Genomic DNA, 22,270 nt, shown 5'->3' with positions numbered 1-22,270 from the left:
CTTGAGCATTGCATGGTGTGTTTGGGATGCAGCAAAATGGCCAGTGCAGCTGATGAGAGTGAAAGAGGGGGAGAGTAGTAGGATATGTAGGGCTGTACGGGCCATCAAATCCACTGGAGGATTTGAGCAAAGGAATAGCTTGATCATATTTAAAGGGATCACTGGCTGCTGTGCTGAAAACAGATCAGAGGGGATGGAGGCTGAAAACAGGACCAGGCAGGTGGTTACTACAGTAACGCAGGAGAGAGCACGGCGACTCAGATCAAGGGAGGGGCAGTGCAGGTGGCAGGCTCTGGATCTTTTTTTTTTTAATAAATTTATTTATTTATTTTTGGCTGCATTGGGTCTTCATTGCTGTGCGCAAGCTTTCTCTAGTTGCAGCGAGCGGGGGCTGCTCTTCGTTGTGGTGTGCAGGCTTCTTATTGCAGTGGCTGCTCTTGTTGCGGAGCACGGGCTCTAGGCGCACGGGCTTCAGTAGTTGCAGCACAGGGGCTCAGTAGTTGTGGCTCACAAGCTCTAGAGCACAGGCTCAGTAGTTGTGGCGCACGGGCTTAGTTGCTCCAAGGCATGTGGGATCTTCCCAGACCAGGGCTCAAACCCGTGTCCCCTGCATTGGCAGGCAGATTCTTAACCACTGTGCTTCCAGGGAAGTCCCTGGATCTATTTTTAAATTAGAGCCAACACTGTTTTCTGAAAGACTGAACATGGGGTGGGAGGGAAAGAGTCAGGGGAGACGCCAAGGTTGTGACCAGAGCAAGTAGAAGGATAAGGTTGACATCAACTGAGGTGGAAAAGTCTGCGAGTGGATTAGGTTTGGGGAATATTGGGGTTCAATTCAGATCACGTTTGTAATATTTGTTAGACATTTGAAAAGAGTTGCAGAGCAAACAGTTGAATAGACAAGCCTTGTGTTCAGGAGAGATATTGAAGCTGGAGATGTAAATGTTGGATTCAGTGGCATATGGATGGTGTAAAGACCATAACTTTGAGATCAACGAGCCAGTGAGGGGATAGAGAAGGGGTCAGAGGACGAAGCCCTAGGGCACACCAACTTTAAGATAGTGACAGATGAGATGGAACCAGCAGAGGATGCTGAGGAGGAGTGACTGGTAGGAAACAACCAGGAGGCCGGTCCCTGACGGCAGTGAAGCAAGTATTTTGGGAAGGAGGGCATGCTCACCCCAGTCAATGCTGGGGATGGTCACTACATGAGCCATTAAGACGACGAATGAGAATTGATCAGTGGGTTTAGCAACATGGAGGTAACCAGGATGTTAAAAGGAGCAATGACAGTAGAGTAATGGCCATAAAAGTCTCATCAGAGCAGGTTCATGAGAGAATAGGAAGAGAGGAATTGCTGACAGTGAATAGAGACAACTCTGAAAGAACTTTGCTATAAATGATGGCAAAGAATACAGGTGAAAATAAATGATAGCAGAGCAGGACTTCCCTGGTGGCACAGTGGTTAAGAATCCGCCTGCCAATGCAGGGGACACAGGTTCGATCCCTCGTCCGGGAAGATCCCACACGCCACGGAGCAACTAAGCCCGTGCGCCACAACTGCTGAGCCTGAGCTCTAGAGCCCGCGAGCCACGACTACTGAGCCCACATGCCACGACTACTGAAGCCCGTGTGCCTAGAGCCCGTGCTCTACAACAAGAGAAGCACTGCAATGAGAAGCCCGTACACTGCAACCAAGAGTAGCCTCCACTCGCCGCAACTAGAGAAAGCCCGCGAGCAGCAACGAAGACCCAATACAGCCAAAAATGAATAAATAAAAATAAATAAATCTAATTTAAAAAATGATAGCAGAGCAAAACCTAGGGAGGAAAATGGGATCAAAAGTTTTTTTTTTTTAAGATGGGGAAAAAAATCACACAAGGTTGCTCTGCTGATGCAAAATAGAGATCTAGGAGAGAGGGAAGATATGGATGATGCAGGGGTGATCAGGGAGGACTATTGGGGAATGTTCTGGAGAAGGGAAGGGCAGAGGGCATGAAGTGGTTGGCTTCACATAGGAATGAGTTAAAAGATAGAACCCAGAGGAATGGTGGTGTATTTGGATACAAATACTGATGTGTGGGTTGAGGTGGAAGGTTAAGGAAGTTCCCTTTCTGATTGTGTTCATTTCTTCCATGAAGTCAGGAGCAAGGCTGTTGGCGGGAGTGAGGACGGCTAAGGAGGTGGGAGGTTTCCAGAGAGAGGCTGGTATTGAGCAGTTGTCTAGGAGAGACAGTTCATGGACAAGGGACATGGGTGATTGCCAGGTAGCATGGAGGGGGCCTCTTGAGGTCAGGGAGGATGATTGAACCTGGGCCCCAGCCCTGTGCTCGTGTGCTTTCTCAGCTATGTTCAGCTGTGTGCCTGCAGACGCAGGCTTGGCACGCCTTAAAGTAAATGAGGTCATGTCACTCCCCTGCTGAAAATACTTTAGTAGCTTCCCATTGCACTTAGAATGAAATCCAAACTCAGTCTGTAAAGCCCCACACGTCAGTCTCCACCGACTTTCTCACTGGATCTCAAAGGTTGCAGCCTCCTGAGCACCTTTTGGTTCCTGGAACAGGTCCAGTGTGTTTCTGATTTAGTCTTTGCACTAGCTGTTCTCTGCCTGAATTCTCTTTCCCCCTACCTTTGCAGGGTTGGCTCTTCATTACTACTCAGATTTTATCTTAAATGTTATCTCTCAGGGTAACCTTCTCAGATCACCAATCAAAAGTACCCCCCTGGGCTTCCCTGGTGGTGCAGTGGTTAAGAATCTGCCTGCCAGTGCAGGGGACACAGGTTCAAGCCCTGGTCCGGGAAGATACCACATGCTGCGGAGCAACTAAGCCCGTGCGCCACAACTACTGAGCCTGCACTCTAGAGCCTGTGAGCCACAACTACTGAGCCCACGTGCCACAACTACTGAAGCCTGCGTGCCTAGAGCCCATGCTCTGCAACAAGAGAAGCCACCGCAATGAGAAGCCCGCACACTGCAATGAAGAGTAGCCCCTGCTCGCCGCAACTAGAGAGAGCCCACGCACAGTAACAAAGACCCAACACAGCCATAAATAAATAAACAAATAAATAAATAAAGTACCCCCTACAATAAGATACCACCTCAAGCCATTAGGTTGGCCACTACCAAAAAAAAAAAAAAAAAGTAGAAAATAACAAGTGTTGCACTACTATACATAAAATAGATAACTAATATGGGCCTACTGTATAGCACAGGGAACTCTACTCAATACTCTGTAATGATCTATATGGGAAAAGAATCTAAAAAAGCGTGGATATATGTATATGTATAACTGATTCACTTTGCTGTACAGCAAACACTAACACAACATTGTAAATCAACTACTCTAATAAAAATGTACAACGAAACAAAAACCCCAAAAAACAAAAGTACCCCCCCCCCACACGCTTACTATCTTAATTCTCATGGCATTTTTGCTCACTGATTAATGTCATAGCACCTAGAACAGTGCGTGGCACGGAACAGGTGCTCAGTAAGTATTTAGCGAATAAATGAATTTGGGTGAATGAATGAAGGAATGACCACATAAAATGAGCTGCTAAAAGTGAAAAGTAACCTAAGTCTCAGAACTAAAATATTTACAAAACATTAACTTGTTAGTTTTCTCTAATTGTTTCCACTTAAACCGGGGAAAAGAATGAAAGTCACAGCTGAAATAGCACATATGGCAAATGTCCCATTTTGTGTTTGTGTTTGTAGCTGGCAGAGCACAAGTTCAAAATGAAATCCTTTCAAATTACATTATTGCTGAAATCTTTTCTGACCTCTCCACTGAGTCATTGTTTATCTTACAAGAAACTTAACAACTTTGGAAGAATATTTGTTTTCTCAGCCTTGTAGAAATAGAAGGAAAAGAAGCCAACTCCAAATATGAGAAAGGAAAATATCAAGCGGTATGGAGTATCAAATTTGAAGTTAATTTGGTATTATAAATAGTTTCCTTTCTTGCTGCTTAGAAAATCATTGGGACATACACATTTGGACTCTCTTTCCCTGGGGACAAAAGTTGATTCACTGTTTCATTAACTCCGAAGTTCATGAAGACTCCCTTAGCTCAGCAGTAGCCGTCCTCCATCTTCGAGTTTACGTCAACTTTCGTGTGCTCACAAGTCCCCGGTGGCTTTCCACCGCCCCACGTTCACTTAGCTAGTTCGATCACTTTTCAATACCATTATGTATTTTATTTCTATTTTTGTCTCTGCCATTTCCCTCCAGGGAACCTTGTTTAACACACATACTTCATACATAACTTTGGTCAATTTATACCATTCAGGCTGCTTACATTTTCATTTTTAAAGCATTTGCCAACCTACTGCTTCAAGCTAAGACATGTCCCAGGCTCTTTGATGTTGCAGAAATCAGAGTTAGCCAAGATTTCTGAAGGCAACTGTTTCCTTTCTGCCCTCAGGTACTGGGCTTTCCCCACAAGAATGCACCCTGGTAGACACTGCTGCTTGCTGCTCCTAGAAATGAATTTGAAATGCAGAATTGTTTTGCCACCTCGTCTTTCATAATTGGCACCTGTGCCCTTATCTCTATTTGTTCTTCTACGCCAACCTCCTGGTACTTGTGGAATCTGTCTAGGGGTGGGGAGTACTTGGGCTTTTGGATCTCTCCTAATTTGCAATTTAAAACTTTCTTGGAGAGGGTCTGGATTTAAGTTTGAGTAATTCAAAAACATTTCATAATGCAGAGTTTGGTTAATTTAGACAGATTTCTTCCCCACCCCGAATTCTGAATGAATATGTTTTGTTGAGTTTTAGACACCGAAATCACTATGTTCTTACAGAATGTCTTATTCTGGAGGCCTACTGGATGGAAAGATTGGCTTAAGTTTTGTCTTCAAATTTTCATTCGGTTTGAAATTTGATCCATTCTGACAGCCCCATATTAAAAAAAAAAAAAAAAAGGATCTAAAAGTTTCTTAACCTTAATTCGTTGAGAACATTCTGCTTTCAAGTTAGACTCTTTAAAAAAGAGGGCAATGGGGAGTGATTCTTAGTTTCGTTCAATTAATTCATTACTGCTTTCTCCCTGCTTCAATTTTTTAGTTAGTGTTGCTCACAAGAATTGTAACAAACCTTTATTTTTAAAGGCATTCTCTACCCCAATACATGTGCCCTTCCTTTGCACTTGCCAACACAGTGTATTGCAATGGTCTGTTTTCTGGTCTGCCTCTCCAAGTAAAGGAGCTATGGATTCTTTGTCTCCTATATTTTCAGTCCTCTCCTAATACAGTGTCTACTCCATAGTAGATAATCAACAAAGAGTTGAATGAACAACCTCTGAAGTTGCGGGCAGGGAGTGGTATGCTGGAGGCCATATGTCTCCCTTTTCTGAACACATACCTCTTCCTGTTGCACAGATTGTTAGATCATAAGATTAAATCTCATCTGTGATCCACAGATCAAAACTTGTTGTGGTTTATATTGGTACCCATAATCTAATCCCCACACACAATGAATTCAGCATTGGATTGACCACAAGGTATCCAACTGAACAGTGGATACTTTTTAATCATCTGCTAAGAATCAGTTTTAAGCTAGGCACTGTAGAGGTTACACATGAAAGATAATGGGCCAAGACCATTCCTGGATGCCAAAACTTTATAACCTACCTAATTAAGGAAGTGAAATCACTAGAGTTTTAGCTAAGGCAATATAAAAAGAAAATGTGGGGAATTCCCTGGCGGTCCAGTGGTCCCCCATGTCCACTGCAAGGGGCACAGGTTCGATCCCTGGTCAGGAAACTAAGATCCCGCATGCCCTGTGGCGTGACCAAAAAAAAAAAAAAAAAAAATGGGACTAGAAAATATTGATGATCCTGGTGAAAGGAATATTATCAGGGCTAGGGTTACTCAAGGCTTTGAAGATGAGGATTTGCATTGGCCCTTAAGGCATAAGGCTATAGGGCTAACTCTTCAAAGATAACTCTCATGTAGGAATAGAAGCAGAAATAAGGAAGTAAGAGTTAGTGAGGCAGGAGAAAACCCAGGGGAAAAAAATTGTTTCTTAGGAGGTAAAAGAATTTCAAGAAAGAGTAGGTGTGGTAGATTAAATGTGGTAAAAAACAAAAACAAAAAACTTTGCCCTTCGTTTCATCAAGACATAAATCAATCCCTACACCCCTTGAACCTGGGCTGGCCTTGGGACTTGTACTGACAATAGAAAGTAATGGAAGTGATGTAGTGTGACTTCCAGAAGGGAAACCTCATGGAACCTTGCAGCTTATGCCTCCACTACCTTGGAATGCTGCCCGGAGACATTGTTGATGTCTGACAGGTGGGGAAGCCACGTTAGCCTTCTGGAGGATGAGGCCACCTGAAGAGAACTGAAGCTCCCCGCTGTGTCAGCACCTTCCAAGCCAACTGACCCTCCTGCTGATGCTGGGGGAGCCTGGGTGACATGAGCGAAGACCCCACCTAGCCAAACCAAAGGATCACGGAAAATAGTAAATGGTGTATTTTAAGCCACTACATTAGAGGAGAGTGTTTTATATCTAAATAGACCACTGATGTGAAACAAGCTCTAGGGAAGATGAGAAATGAAGGGTGACCAACAGATGTGGACATCACTGGTGTCCTGGCATCTAAGTTCTGGAAAAGGCCTGCATCGGTCAGACATGTTTCCAGTTTACAGATGAATGCACTGCGTTATCAAGGTCTGAGGCTATTAGTTATTTGAATCATGTATGTGTAATTAATTGTTCAGATTCTGTGCTCGCCAAGAAATCCAATTATTTGACTTCAACTCGAATAGAGCCAGGCAATGCTCTGGCCAGGCCAAGGAGATAGCTGGCTTTCCTGACAATTATATTTCTCTTTGTAAATGAATACTTTTCATTTTCATTGAAGGCTTTAAAAATAGGGCCTTATCTGCATCACAAATCAGCCCTACAGTTGACATTTACCTTGAATTAAAAGTTTTTCTGCTTACTAAAATGAAATGTCTTTAAAATGTAAACTTTTTTTTTTTTTTTTTTTGGCCACCCCACTCGGCTTGTAAGATCTTAGTTCCCTGACCAGGTATTGAACCCGGGCCCTGGCAGTGAGAGTGCCAAGTCCTGACCACTGGACCACCAGGGAATTCCCTGTAAACCATTTTAAAGTATATAAGGTACAAAGTAAAAATCATCCATACTCCTACTTACTTCATACCCTAATAATAATAAAAAATTATTATATAATACTAATAAACCAGGATTAAGAGCTCGGTCTATATATTTGTACACATATACCTACCATCAATTCACCTATCAGATTTATTCTTCCTTCAGACAAAAGATGAAGAATCACTATGCCCACAGTTTCTGTAGCCATCATACATTTCTCTCTAGTGTAATGCAAGTTTTTTTAGAAGAAAGGCACAAACTGTAAATATGTAGTTTCCTCCTGTTATATTAAAGTCCACGAACAAGTATCCCTACATTTTTGGGCAGAATGATTAAATCCTAGGAAGAGCAACAAGTTCCCCTTCATTCCTGGCCCTTTTGCATCCTCTCCTCCCCCAGGCCACAGTTTCAACAGTCAAGAGCTGTGAGACCTGCTCCTAAAGAAAAGGGGAGTATTCTACAGGCCACTGCTATGTCAAATTGTTCAAGCAGTCTCTCCATATGAATTTTATTTAACCAGTGTTCTAACTGCCTATTCATGTAGGAAACTCTTTATCTTTCTTAGTGCACTTTGTGCCATATTTGGAATAATTGTAGACATTTAAGCCCAAGAGTTTTCCTGGTAACCTTAGCCTTAACAAGTGTTTAGGGCTTAGAGACCTAAAAGTGTGATAGAGGTGGAAGGCTGAAGCGCACGGTGCTAGCACAAGGCAAGCATGACATTCCAGGACCACCTGAAACCCCAAGCAACTCCCACTCCCTGTGTGGGAAACCAGAGATGGGCGAGGTTCTTCAATCATTACTGAAGAGAGCTTTGAAAGTTTCACTTGTTAGAAAGCTCTGCTTATTCTAATTCCTTAGCTGAATTAGCCAAATTAAACGCATGGCAGAGAAACTCGAATTATGCTTTGAGATATGGTTTCTCCACCAAAGGGAATATCTTAAAAAATTTCAGATATTATTATTATTCCACTGTATATAAAAGCTGAATTTTTGACCAAAGAGTGCTGTTTGGAGAGCAATGCACATAATACTCACTCTTTTGCCAGCTCCATTGATATTTGTTCCAAAGAGCATCCCTTTGTTTCGGGTATAAACACAACAACAAAAACCAGAGATGCTAGACTCATAATTGTATATATAAAGCACACACAGGGCAGGCCAATGAGATCTAGAAAGGACAAAAGAAATTGGTTAGAGATGCATTTTGTGTTGCTTTCATCCCATTTGTGGACAGCTGCTTCTTAGAGCATATATGAAAACATATGTATTTTCAAACATGCCGGTAGTATCCAGGGAAATCGCAATCACAAATTAAAAATATAGCCAGCCTCTGAAAGTTTCATTTTCACAAACAACCCCAGCTTTCTCTGGTAAAGTGAATAACAATCTTGTAAATATCACAATTTAAACCCAATGACATCTTCTTGGTGAACATAATACTTTTCGTTTTCCAAATGGTAATAGAAATGCTCATTGCCAAAAAAAAAAAAAACAAAAACAAAACTCAAACAACACAGAAACACATAAAACAGAAGGTAAACTATCTCCTCTCTCCTCACCCTCTACCATTCCTCTCGTGGGAATCCCCGCCATAGCAGTTTGGTTTCTACTTGGTAGACATTTTTAAAGACATATTTATACAGATGGACTCTTCTTGGAATGAGCTCCCCCTTCTTTACTCTGATTTGAATAAATTGTTTCATGTTGGCAATATTTCATCATTTTAGTAGCTGGCAGTATTTGTAATACTGCTTCCTGGATTCAGAGAAAAAAAGTGATAATGGTTCGACTGAAAGGCATTAACTTGCTAAGATGCATCAGCAAGAAGCAGGACCCTCCAGGTTTTGATGGATCTCACCCACCAACCTAGTTTTCCCTCTGAGTGCTTCTAGCCAGAGGTACAGTCCCTTTGTAGTACTGACCAAGGTCAAGGTATGTTAGCTGGTGAGAGGTGGCCCCCAATGCACTTGAGTCTGCCCTTGCACTGTGGCATCCCAGGCTCAGCGGAAAGGCCAGTGTGGCCAGGAGCAGGGAGGAGGAAGCTGGATTTTTTTGAACACAGGCTCAGACCAGCCACAGACTGAAACAATGCAAATAGCCCTTAGTGGCCACAAATCACAACTGGTCAGTCGGGAACATTGACTGAGCAGTTATGCGGAAGGCATTTGGTAATGCAAAGTGGAAGGATCTATGCATATTAACCACTCATAGGTCAGCTGTGCTGAGGTGGGGAGAAGCAGGGAGAAGGAACAGCTCTGCAGTCCTTCTGGCAATTTTAATTGAAGTTCGCTCCCTCTGCTTTTCTTGCTACTGACAGAGGGTTTTGCCCAAGTGAGTGCTTAAAAATGTGCTTGGAGAATTGGTCCTTCTTTCCTCTCTGGGGCATAAAACCAGAAAATAAAAAGTGGAAAAAAAAAAAAAACCCAAAAGCTTATCTCAGCAAACTTCTCTGCTCTTCTGTTTGAGTACTTTCAGTAACAGGGAGCTCATCACTTATCAAAAATGCACACTGCAAAAAAAAAAAAAAAAAAAAAATGCACACTGCGTTGTGAGTCAGCCCTGTCTGTTTCAAACACATTCCCCACTCGTTCCTAAGCCCAAGTCTACCTTCCGGGAACTTGGGTTCAGAGGTTCTGCTTTGCCCTCTGGGTCAGCCTTCCTCATCCCTTCTTCACGAAAGCGGCGCAAATATTTGAATGCACCTCCATCCCTTGTTGAGCATCCTATTGTCCAAGTCAAACTCCCAAACTCTTGCAACTGTTCTTCACAGACCATGGGTCACCTGCCCATGTTATCCAGGTTGCCCTCCTTTGGTGGGCACACTGCAACCCTCTTCAGATATTTTACTCAGAGCTGAGAGCAATACCGCAGCTGTATTATGACCACAGCAGAGTATATCTGTGTCTCCGGTACACTCTGTTCTTATTGATACAGCTGAAATTGTGCTCAAAGTTGGTGTCCAAGGGCTTGCCACCAAGCAGAACCCTTATATCTTTTACTTGGAAAATTGATTTTTGAAAAGAAGTATAGAATTTCAAACTTAGTCCAGTGAAATGTCATTTACAGGTTTGAGCTCATTCCAGAATTTTTTTTTTTAAATGAGTATGCTTTCCCAACATTTGTTCTAAGAGCCCATGCAGAACTTCTGAATCTTCATCAAGCTCATCCTATGGATTAGCTATCCTTCCCAGAAATTCGTGGCATCTTTATTCATCCTTCATCATTTCCATTCTTTCTTTTATATTTCTCTTTCTCCATATAAACAGTAGGTAAGTCTGTGTGTGTGTGTGTGTGTGTGTGTGTGAGAAGGTGAAGGGCACGGGTCTATGTGTGTGATCTGAGCAGGAGACGTACGGTTGGCGCAAATGACCAGTTCCTGTGTTTCCTTTCCTCTTGGGCTATTTCCAAAAATGTAGGACATAAATATTTAAAAATTTTATGTAAAAACCCAAACTGTGCTTAATTAATAACTCTAGAAGTTCATTTCCAAAAGTAGGTATACTCAAAAAAAAGTCGACAAGATTCAGAAGTACTACATATAGATACATACTTTTTTGACTATACATCCACTTTTGAAATGGTATCAATATATATTATCTCTGTATTATGATACTATTTAATATTTATGCATTTTATATATATACATATACATATAAAATAAAAGAAGGGACGAAAACTCAACTCATTGGTCAGTTTTGGAGGATGCTGGGGAACTACCTCATTATTTTGAAAAGCAGAAAATAAAGAGAAAGTTTCAAACATTCATCTTGGCTTTCTTATATGATTCATACTTCAGGGCAGGCAAATAACTAATGAGAAGAAATTTCTCCTTAAGAGAAGTATTGCTGATAAAAAACTTAGTAGGAATGATGAAATGAAGATAACGGATCTGAGAAATGATCCTCAAAGGATGCAGGCATGACAAAGTGGGAGACAAGCACACAGGACGTGCCTCTGATGGCAGGACACAAGCCATCACCTGGGAAGGAGTTTGCAAATAAACAAGAAAATCTAAATCTTTTTCAGCCTCTACATCTAAATAGCAGTTTACAGGAAACACAAAGGACAGAGGGTCATGTGATGTGACTAAATCCAACCCCCGGGGGAAAACAGCAAATCCAACCCCGGGGGAAAACTCTATGAAACAAACGACCCAGTCTCTTCATTAAAAATATAAAGTGTAGGGGGAGGAAAAATGGAGACAAAACCTACAATTTATGAGACATATCAATCAACCGTAAATTATTTGGACTGTGATTCAAACAAAGTATAAAAAATAATTATGAGACAATTGGAAGGATGTGAACACAGACTGGATACTTGATACCAAGAGACTATTAATAGTATAATATTTTTAGGTGTGATCATTATATTGAAGTTATAGTGTTTAAATGTCTTATCTTTTAGAGGTCCCTGCTGAAATTTTAGAGACAAAATGACATGTTTGGACAATGACTCAAAATAATTTGGGGGGCAGAGCAGGTGGGGTCATAAATGAAGACTGATAAATTTTTAAATTGGGTGGTCAGTACATCAGGTTCACTGCCATTCTCTTTACTTTTGAGTGTGTTTGAAAATGTTGACAAGAAAATGTTTTTCAGGCGAGTGTGCTTCCCTAAGATTTGTCCTAAGAGCACAAAAGGCGTTAGAGGAAAGCGAGTTCTTACCTGTCACAGTCAAAAAGGTCAGAGAGATGAGGAGATTGATGCCCCAGTTCATGCTAGAAGTTAGAGCCATGGCTCGTCCTCGAATTCCACCAGGAAAAATCTCACTCAGCACCAGCCAGGGCACTGGAAGACAAGGAAGAGTGGGTGGGGGACAGCAAAATGAACAAAAAGCCATTGAAGCTGAGGGCCAGCTCGCTGACCTCTGCCCTAGTCCCACATGATCTGTGGTTGGAGAGCAGGGCCATGTCCTTTTACAGGACGAGGGAGGAGAGAGTGTGCTTTCTCTTCACATCCAACCAAGTGAGAAGGGATTCAGGAGAAACACTGAGAGAGCTTGACAATGGTCCCTGGAAGTAGGGGGAGGGACATAAAGGGCTGGTAGGGGACACTGGCCTGAGAAATGCAAACAGAAAGGGCAGTGGCTAGGGCCACCTGCCCACGACAAGGGGCAGCTGTGAGCCTCCTGCCAAGCACAGAGCCTCAGTGCCAGAGCCCGGCTCTATCTGCTTTCCTCTGGGCCCTTTCCTGTAATCTCCTCTGCCCCCGACCTTTGCCAAGTCCAACATCATAGCTACTGAGTGGGTAGGAGATAGAGCCAGGAGGGCGGAGGAAGGAGGCTGGTTCCTCTCCCCTCCCTCACTTGGGCTTCCTGGCCCGTGGCAAGCTGGGTGGAGAGAAGCTCTCAATTAGGCAGAGCTCCAGGATTCGATGTTATGCCAGACAAAACATTTGACTTTCTGAAAGGAGACTCTTCTTGGCACAAAAACTGATCAGAGGACTTTTTATGATCTGAGAGTGACACAGAACATTATAGGACCTGCCTGACGGGATTAGAAAGGGCAGCAGAGGAGCAAATTAACTTGTCTTCTGCTCACAGCCTATCAAATCCAGTTTGCCTAATAGCTACCAGTCCTTCCAACGGGCTGAGACTTTTACAAACCTTATCTCATTTGATCCTCGCTGAATTCCTACCAGATAGGAACCATATTACTCTCCCTCTTTTATAGAAGAGGAAATTGAGGCTTAAAGGAGTTCATAATTTGCCAAGGTCCCAGAGCTCAGAGGTGGCAGCAGAGGTGGCGTTGAGCCTGGGCAGCCTCTGGAACTCATGCTTTTTCATCTTGGTGCTCTCTTGGGGGTGGCTCAATAAATATTCATTAATGAATACATAAATGTGGAGTATAAGCACCTCTGATTCTGAGGAAAGAAGGGCTTAGGAGCTGTCCCAGCCCTGCTCCCTGCTGGCTAAGTCACATTGTGTTGCAAAGCCGGTGTTTAGATACAGACCAGATGCATTGCCTTGCCCGAGAGGAGGCGGTGTGAGGGAAGGAGCGAGAGGCCAGGGAGCGGCCCCCCGCCAGCAACCACCTGGGCTGCCAATGCCAGAATCATGGAGCAGTCGCCTGTGTCCCTGATTGAAAAGTCACCTCTCACGACAAGATCATGCTCAGTAGAGAAAACACCTGCTCGGAGTAAATGTGCTGTTTTAAAGTAAGAAAAATATTTAAATTATACAAGAGGGCTGGAAACACATTTTTTTTCTCTATTATCTTCTCGGGCGTGGGTGAGAACTGCAACCAAAGGAACATGATTATTATTGTTCTAATTAAGAGGGAATTCAAAAATAACATTCCAGATCCCTCCCCTCCACTCTTTCCCCCAGAAGACCTTCAGTAGATTCTTGCAGATTATATCCTTGGAGACCAGTGCAAAGCTCAGGTAACCTTGCCTTGAGCTTTGCAAGACTGGGGATCTGGATCTGAGTAGGATGACAGCTGCATAATTCTGGTGAAGCCTTTGTAATGACCTGTCCTTGGGCAAATACAAGATGAAAGTATGTAAGTCCACTCTGTTGAAGATAAATAATCTATGCCGCAGGCCAATCCCCCAGGCCCCTTCCTGCCTTGGGTATTTGGTGAGGGTAGGGGTGGAGCAGAGAGTACCTTAGGGTCTTTTGCTCTAGCAGCCATGAGGAAAAGGTGGGGGAATGGACACGCTGATTTTCTTTGAGGATAAGAGTTAGCACTGGTTTTCTTGATCTACTTCCATCCCCCCTTCATCACCTCTGATCTACCCCACTTCCCCTCCCCACCTTGCATCACGATGGCTTCTTGGAATTATTTGGTGGGGTTTGGGGAAAATCCTTTCCATGCTGTCCTCAGATGAGAATGAGTTGATCCTGCTGTTACAGAGAGTGATGGATCTTACCAACAAGAAGATGGGACAGTTGCACAAAGCACTAGTTATAAGTGCTCAGTCTGAACGGTCAAGGGCTCACCTAAAACAACCCAGCAACCACACTGAGGCCTGTCCTAGGCATGCGTTCAGTGCAGCAGCTGAGCCAAGCTCTTGGGCAGTTTAACCAGTCAGTGAGCAATGAACTGAATACTGAAAAACAGACTTCCGTCAGTCTCTGATGGGCCCTTGTTGTCAGGCAAAACTTACACCTGACATTTCCAAAAGTAATATATCATTGCCGAAAGCGACTACTTCTTTTTTGATCTAGTGGAGAAAATTCAAGAATTGATGCCTTGGTTTATGTAATACTGACAAACTGGATGTTGCAGCAATTGACAAAGGTTTTGACAAGGATGGTTCAACACCCCCAATATGGAACCTGTCAGGTCAAAATAAGGAGAGTAAATAAGTAATAAATATTTGTAAATTAATTTAAATAATTAATTAATTCATAATAATGTTAAAATAATTTTAACAGTGATCTCAGAACCATAAAAATCGCAGGTTTTCAGATCCAGAGAGCGTGAAATAAAAATCTGAAAGTGGAACTTGCAGCAAGATAGAACTTACTGAGAGGGTAAAGTCTTTCAATGGAAGACTTAGGAGCAAGATGGTGTCAGAATCTTATAGGCCTCCATGTTGCCTGAAAAAGGGCTGTGAGTACCCAAAGCAGAAGGAATGGAGAAGCTCTTTCAATTCATAAGTAAAGAGCAAAGAGGTATAAATCATCACATGGGGATATATATTGGTATTTAGTAATAACAGGTGGAAGTTTTTTTCTCATTGTTTGTTTGTTTGTTTGTTTGGATCCCTAATGTTTTTCCAATGAGATGGCCTAATTTCTCTCCAACAAAAATCAAGCTACTGTCACATGCCACAGTAAAATGGTGGCTCTCTCTGGCTGTCCTCATTATCCGCTTCCCTGATGATAGGCCCACAGGGGGTGCTTTGTGACATCTGCTTGTGAGGAATCCACAGAGTAGTCAGAGATATAATAACTCTTCCACAGTGAGTGAAGTCACTCACTGCAGGTTAGCAGGCCCTGCAACAATTCTCCTCGATGCCTATTATTTCACCTTTAACCCCATTATTCCAGGCCCACCTCAGCAATATGTACTTCTATAAATGTCAGAGTCTGCACGTGTCCTCTAGGTTATAAGGGTTGAGGAAATTTTGGTCTTGCTGGGAGATAATTGTCCACAAATATTGAAACTCATATTTCACATGGCATTAAATCACCAGGGCTGCCCATTAGAACTTGCTTGATCCAGATGAAATCTGCAGTGTTTATGGCTGCACAGAGTGTCATAAAAAGACCACGAAGGACAAATACGTTGAAATGTCTTTGTTTGCAATGGTGGACATGAACTTGAATGAATAGGGCCAATCAGTGGAAATGGCTGAGCTCTATCACATATCAACAGCCACACTTAGCTCCTCCCTCCTCCATATTTCAGCCACTGCTGAACATTTTTTTCCACTGAGGTTGTCATTTCTCTCCCTGTACTTTCAGATTCAAACCCCGCAGCATTTCGGGCATGCTTTCCATTTGGCTTGAGCATCTTCTGAACCACCTGGCATGGCAGCCTCAGGTTTGAAAGATTCATGGAGGGCTTGAAACTCTTACCAGGGAACTCCTAGCAACTTTGGAGGAAGTTCTACACTTAGGCTGCAGAGTTCTCAACAACTTGATGGAACCAGTGTCCTATACTTTGTAGGAGTGAAGCCAATTAAATTATGGCCTTATAAGTTCCTTGAGTGGGAAAGTCTTGTCCTTTAAAAATATACTCCACCGTAGGCCACCATCTCCAATATCAGCAGTGGTACTGTAGCTTTATTTTTATTTTTATTTTTTGTATTCTCCCTTTTCTCAGTCTCTCTGAGTTTTGTTTACTCCTGGCCTCTTTTAAAATACTTTTTTCAAGAATATGATCTTGGATTACTTATACTTAACAAACCAAAGAAAACAATGAAATAAAACCTCAATGTTCCTAATCTTTCTATCTTAATGATTTCTAGCCAGAATCAACCTAAATGATTTCTTAAAATATTTTGGGGAAAATTGGATTAAATGAAATAACCCTTAATAAAAAATGCCAGAGTTAAAAATGGAGCCCTTTTGTGATCAGGTACTAATTGGGAATAAGAACGGTGGTAGTGGTCTCCAAACTTTCTTGCTTGTGTAGCCTTTAAAATAATTAGAAAAACTAAGTACTTTCTTTCATTTATAAATCAACATCTAACATTTTTTTACCATAAATTTAAATGACAGCAAAAGATGCAATTTCTATGGTATTTTTAAACTCTATATTTAGAGTAGAGAATAATTATACCACTCAAGTATTTCCAGTGGAATTTAAATACAATACCCATTTGATACTCATCTTCATCCATTAAAAAAATATAACAATAAGGCATTTAACATAAAGTTGACATTGTTTTCAAATAGGTGAAATGTGGGGGACTTCCTTGGTGGTCCAGTGGTTAAGACTGCGCTTTCAATGCAGGGGACGCGGGTTTGGTTCCTGGTCAGGGAACTAGGATCCCACATGCCGCGTGGCACAAGCAAAAAAAAAAAAGGAGATGAAATGTACTGTTCTCAAGAATAATAAAAATAGATGGGGAGTTGAAAAAGTTTTTTAATAGGAGTGTCACTACATTCTTTAAATTAACAACAAAAGTTTGTTGTCATGATATATCAGCTGATAACTTGATTAGGTCATCCTACAGTTTTGTTGAAAGCAAATTATTGGAAATATCTAGGCTTATGTGAGAATTATTATCTAGTCATTAGAGTCATTTTTCCATACCACACCTACACCAATATTTCCAACTGCCTTTTTGATTTGTGTTCCTAAGGTTTTTATAATTAGGGACATATATCATAATAAGATTTCTGGTGGGTAACAGGTGTGCTTTCTTTTAAGTGGAAGAATAGTTATTACTGGGAAGACAGGGAAGAAGAAATTTTAGGAAACAGACTTTTCCTAAAAATCCAAAAATTGATTTCCTTTGATGTATCATTGAAGGAATATTGCAGAACGTAGCCCCCAGGATTATGCTTATCCCAATTTGCAGATCACTGAACTAGAGTTCAAAAGGCAAAACAAAAAAGGGAAGGAGATACAAGAAATTAGTCTTTTCTGGTTTACACTATAACTTGAATGTCGTGCTTCACATGTAACATTTTATGCTGTGCTTTTTTCATGAATGATGCTTCAGACTTCAGTGAGAAAAGTATTAATAGTTTTTAATATTACAGGTGTTCCTTGGAAAAATGCTTAACATTGTGTTCTGAAAAACAATAAAGTAACAGGTGAATGCTGTGTTTATTAAGATAGTGTTAGAACCTTAGTCTGTTTCTTTAATGTCTTTACTGTCTGATATTCATAATTTTCAAGGGCATGGAACTGTGATCATAGCGTGGGAGGGAGGAAAGTTAAACACCAATGCATTATATTATGTGAAGAGTTGCTGACGGTAATGTAGTAAATGGTGTTACTTCTCTTTGTTTAGCTGTGCTCATGCTACAAAAATGTAGTTTTAGAGTCTTTGGCTCTATTAGGTACCACTGTGCATCATTTAACTCCGAAGAGGAAAGTGAGATTTAATTAGCTAAGGCACATATCTCTTTAAGTTTTTCCTCTTTTGCTTGGGTGCAAATTTAGTATAAAACCATTCAGATCCTATTATTTGTTTACTTGGCATTATTGCAACGACTAACACCAGAGGACCATATAAATCACCACTTTAATCAAGCAAAATAAGTTTTAACTTAATTAACTGGAAAAAAAAGGAACAGTATTGGTGTGAACATTGATGATAACTGAAATGTAAGATTTAAAAGAAAAAAAAAGATTTGAAAGATCTTAAAGGTAGACACAATTCACACAAACCCATTGTGTGAATACGATTGTATAATGGCTACATTTGATAATAAAATTCTCCTGTTTAAAGAATAATAATTTAATCAATATGCCTTTTCTCTAAGAGTATGTGATTATCCAAGAAGAATGGTAGAAAAAGAAGATGAGCACTAAAAAAGTCTTTGACGGTGATGGTTTGGAATATTAGAGGCCTGGTGTCTAGGAGGAAATATGAAGAATATCAAAATATCTTTGAAAACATTTGACATAATTCTGGTCTGCAAGCCTTTGTTCTAAACCCTGTATATCTTAGAGTGAAGCAGCTGAGTAAACTTCCAAATTAGAACCTGCTGTTCCACACCCCTGGAATTGTCACAATTTTTAGGTGTGCAAACATCACATAAACAATTGCTTTTGGAAGAGCTAGAGTTATTTAGGTATGAAATCTAAATTTAAATGTTATGGCAGGTGAGTCATATGCTTCCTACTGATACCCATCCTCCAAAAGACTGGTTAAACTCCATAAAACCAAACAAAACAAAAAGCTAGGCTCTACAATCTTTGTACCTTAAAAAGTTCTAATTTCTTGTTTTAAACAGAAAAGTGGCCTTTTTAGAATATTTGAGTTGAAAGACAATTTTTCATGGGTCTCGCATTTCAGCATGTCTCATGAGAAAAGGCACTGATTTTGTTCCAGGCTGTCTTTCTAAGGATGTTCATATAACAAACAACCTTGGAAGATAGAGTGTCCCCTCTAGAGCAAAATTTTGTTTACTATCCAGTAAGTTAAAGATAATATCTCCCTCCAGGGGAAAAATCAGACTGGCTTACTGTCTATTATAAAAGATTTGGGTTCCCTAAGCTTGGGGTTCCTCTCCTCTAAAATAACCTGGTCTATGTATAGGTGTCACCTGGCCTGGTTCATGATGCCCTGTGGGTATTGGGGCTTGGGGAATTTGTGCAAATGCTGATAGTCTGGCTATTGCTATTGCTATGAATAATAAACTGTCCTCTGTCTCTGACCAAGGAGTCTTGTGTCTTTTGCCAAAATCCATGAAACTGAGGCTAACTTGTAAGCTTGCAAGTGGGCTCAAATATCAGCCAATTTACAGTTCTTGAGAGTTTGATTACTTGTGGCTATGGTATGATTTTTCTACAAAGATCTTTTATTACTATTATTAACTTTAGACTTCCAGCTTACATCTGAGAAATTTAACGTGATTGTTAAGCCTGAGATAATCCATTGAAATATTTCTATAAGCTCTAACACTAATTAAGTAAACAAATTCCAGGCTCAGACTTCTACATATTTCTCTTAGGAAAACCAGGAAGGAATTGTCTCAAATCTTTTTTGGAAAGAGTTAAGTTCTAAAACATTCAATTACTAAACCAAGGTAGGAATTATTATCCCATGATATGACTAATCTCAATCTCTCTCTCTTTTTTTTTTTTTCCCACTCCAGGGGAAACGATGAATCTTGTATTTGGAGCAAATATGGAAATTTGGAAATGAATATTTTGGCTAACACCATACATTTTTTTAAATGGCCTTAATTTTAGTAAATTTACAACATGAAAATTCTTTAGTCATCAGATGAATTAGAGGTGGCCACACATCCTCAATTGAGTAGTTTTACTCAGATATAACTTTTGGTCAAATGTGCATGGGGTTCCCCACAAACCACTTTTATTTCTGATGGCCTAGATATTGACACAGATTCATACTAGAGCAGATCAGGATATGTCAACCCCAGACTAGAGAGACAGGTCCCCTTCATCACAGAAGCTGAGAGAGTTTCAGAAACTTTTTTTGACTCATCTAACAAATATTTCTTGAGCCCCTATTGTGGGCCAGGCCCTAGGTTAGGCTCAAGGAAACAACAATGAACAAGCCAAAGTTTGTGTGCACACAGGACACAGAGTCTAAATTAGTTGCACCAACTTAGAAGAATGGACAGTTGGGTGTTTCTCAACCTAAATCACACCTTTCACCTTTCACCAAAGACTCAGAATTTTCTGTAACACCTGTCTGATAACCTAGAAAGCTCTCTTGACTGTAGGTAAAGCAGAAATGAACCATATTTCAAGCAACACATGTATTTTCTTTAGTCTTGACCTAACTGGAATGGTGCATAGAAGGGAGGTGAGGAGGACCATGGCATCATAATTCAGTATGGGGCTATGGAGCATCTGCTGTGTCTCCTGATGTGCCTGAAGCAAAATGACTGCTGGGGTCAGTGCTGGCCTTACCAAAACTATACATCTCTTGTCTAGACCATGGCCAGATATTTTTAAACAGCACTAATTACTAAGTGTATTGAGTCCATGCCACACACCAGGCACTGCACTAGGTACACATCATACAAATGGCTTTGTTCAACCCCATAGTTACACTGTGAGGTGGATCAGGAAGCTGAAGCTTAGGGAGATGGATTGACCTGCCTGGGGTCCTACACTGTAGAGCTGTGGTTCAAGGTCAGGCAGCCTAATGCCAAAGCGTAGTCTGAATTCACACACTCTGTTGTATAGCCTCCAAAGGCTTTCTGCTCTTCTCCTAAACCTCCAAGCTCAGGTCCCCCTTAAGGCCACTTGATGTTATCCCTGATCCTTCTTTATTTTTCTTCATCACTCTTACCTCCACCTAAATGGTGACACTTCTCTCCTCCTGAAGTTGTATTATACATGCCTTCATTTTCTGGCTTATTGCCTGTCCCCACCACTAGCTCCACTGGGGTGAGGTGTGGCTCTCATTCATCCATCCCTGAATCACCAGCAATGGGTACCATGTCCAGTGGGTTGTGGTGAGCAATCCACACGTGCTGGACAAGTAAGTGAGCAGATGAATCCCCACCACTTTCTTCCTCTCTCCTCTCTTCCTGGTCACTCCAAGATGCTTTCTTGCTGGAACTCCTGCCTATTTGGTAGAAGAGATTGGGGGAGGTGATTTGCTGTCACCTGTCATTCAGTCTTCAGTGTAAAGTTCCGCTTGAACTTGTGAATACAAAGGCAGTTAAAGGATGACAGTCATAGCCTCATTACGGAACTTAATATATGACCTTGGAAAAATTCTGTCCATCTGCTCTAATGAAAAGATATTAGTCATGAGATGGAAGAGGAGTTTAATTAATTTATGGACAGAGGAATTTTTGGATTTAAAAAAAGCCCTAATAATTGTTTTTTAAAATTAATTAATTTATTTTTATTTTTATTATTTATTTTTTATACAGCAGGTTCTTATCTATTTTATACATATTAGTGTATACATGTCAAACCCAATCTCCCAATTCAGCCCTCCACCACCCCACTCCCCTGCTTTCCCCCCTTGGTGTCCATACGTTTGTTCTCTACATCTGTGTCTCTATTTCTGCCTTGCAAACCGGGTCATCTGTACCATTTTTCTAGATTCCACATATATGCGTTAATATACGTATTTGTTTTTCTCTTTCTGACTTACTTCACTCTGTATGACAGTCTCTAGGTCCATCCACGTCTCTACAAAGGGCCCAATTTCATTCCCTTTTATAAAAGCCCTAATAATTGTTGTGAAAAGAACAGTCACACACATTTTTCTGAGTTACAGAGACTCTTCTAAGGAGGGCAGCTACACAAGTATTACCTCAGATGAACTCATGAAATAATAACTTTACGCCTTGGGCTTGGGCTTGGGCTCATCTCTGCTTTACTTTTGAAGCCCAAGAAGAAGAAAAATCGTTATGTGGCTCTATGTCCTCACAATGTCAGGACTTTTTGGTTCTACCCTGAAGCTTGAACCACAATAAAAAAGTGTTCAGTTATTAGAAGGAGCTAAAATGATCAGGACCACTCCAGAAAGACTGGAAAGTCAAGTTAAGATTTCGAACATATTTTAAAGTGAGAGGTGAGGCGTGGAAAACGGAATGTTTCATAAAAATCTCCAATAAAAGCAGTGGGGTATGTATTGTGATTTTTATTTGATGGAAGAGTTTTAGTATTAGTTACAGAGAAATGGAGGGCAGAGATTCTTAACCTCAGGCTATGAAACCCTTCAGCAGGCTAGTGAAGCCTACAGATTCCTTCATAGAATAATATTTTAAATGTATAAAATGTAGTATTTTAAATGTATAAAATAAAATATATGAACTGAGATTAGAACCTAGGTTTTGTGATTTTAAATTCAGGCTCTTTGAAGCCTACAGATTCCTTCATAGAATAATATTTTAAATGTATAAAATAAAATATTTTAAATGTATAAAATAAAATATATGCATAAAATAAAATAAAATATATAAAATAAAATATATGAGATTACTTGGTACCAAATTTATGCCCCCTCCTGAATTCTAGATTCCAGAGTACCCCCTATTATTCTAAAATCAGGGAAACAGATG

General features: G+C 40.9%; 1 protein-coding gene and 1 non-coding gene across 5 annotated transcripts in view; both read right to left on the bottom strand.

The window, feature by feature from the left end:
- The window catches only part of SLC2A12 (solute carrier family 2 member 12), a 56,354-nt gene that overhangs the window by 7,635 nt on the left and 26,449 nt on the right, over positions 1-22,270 (bottom strand). For all 4 annotated transcript variants that reach the window (XM_007190895.2, XM_057527603.1, XM_057527604.1 and 1 more), the window contains exons 3-4: positions 11,800-11,922; positions 8,168-8,300 (exon numbers count right to left, since the gene is read on the bottom strand). In XM_007190895.2, the coding sequence (XP_007190957.1) occupies positions 8,168-8,300; positions 11,800-11,922 (256 nt within the window). The remainder of the gene's footprint in view (positions 1-8,167; positions 8,301-11,799; positions 11,923-22,270) is intronic.
- On the bottom strand, positions 7,032-7,103 carry TRNAE-CUC (transfer RNA glutamic acid (anticodon CUC)). Its single transcript has one exon. It is a non-coding gene; the product is annotated as a tRNA-Glu (tRNA).

Source organism: Balaenoptera acutorostrata, chromosome 14, assembly GCF_949987535.1.
Source record: "Balaenoptera acutorostrata chromosome 14, mBalAcu1.1, whole genome shotgun sequence".
NCBI classification, from domain to species: Eukaryota; Metazoa; Chordata; class Mammalia; order Artiodactyla; family Balaenopteridae; genus Balaenoptera; species Balaenoptera acutorostrata.
Note: the sequence above shows the minus strand (reverse complement) of the source record. Positions and strands in the feature narration are given on the sequence as shown.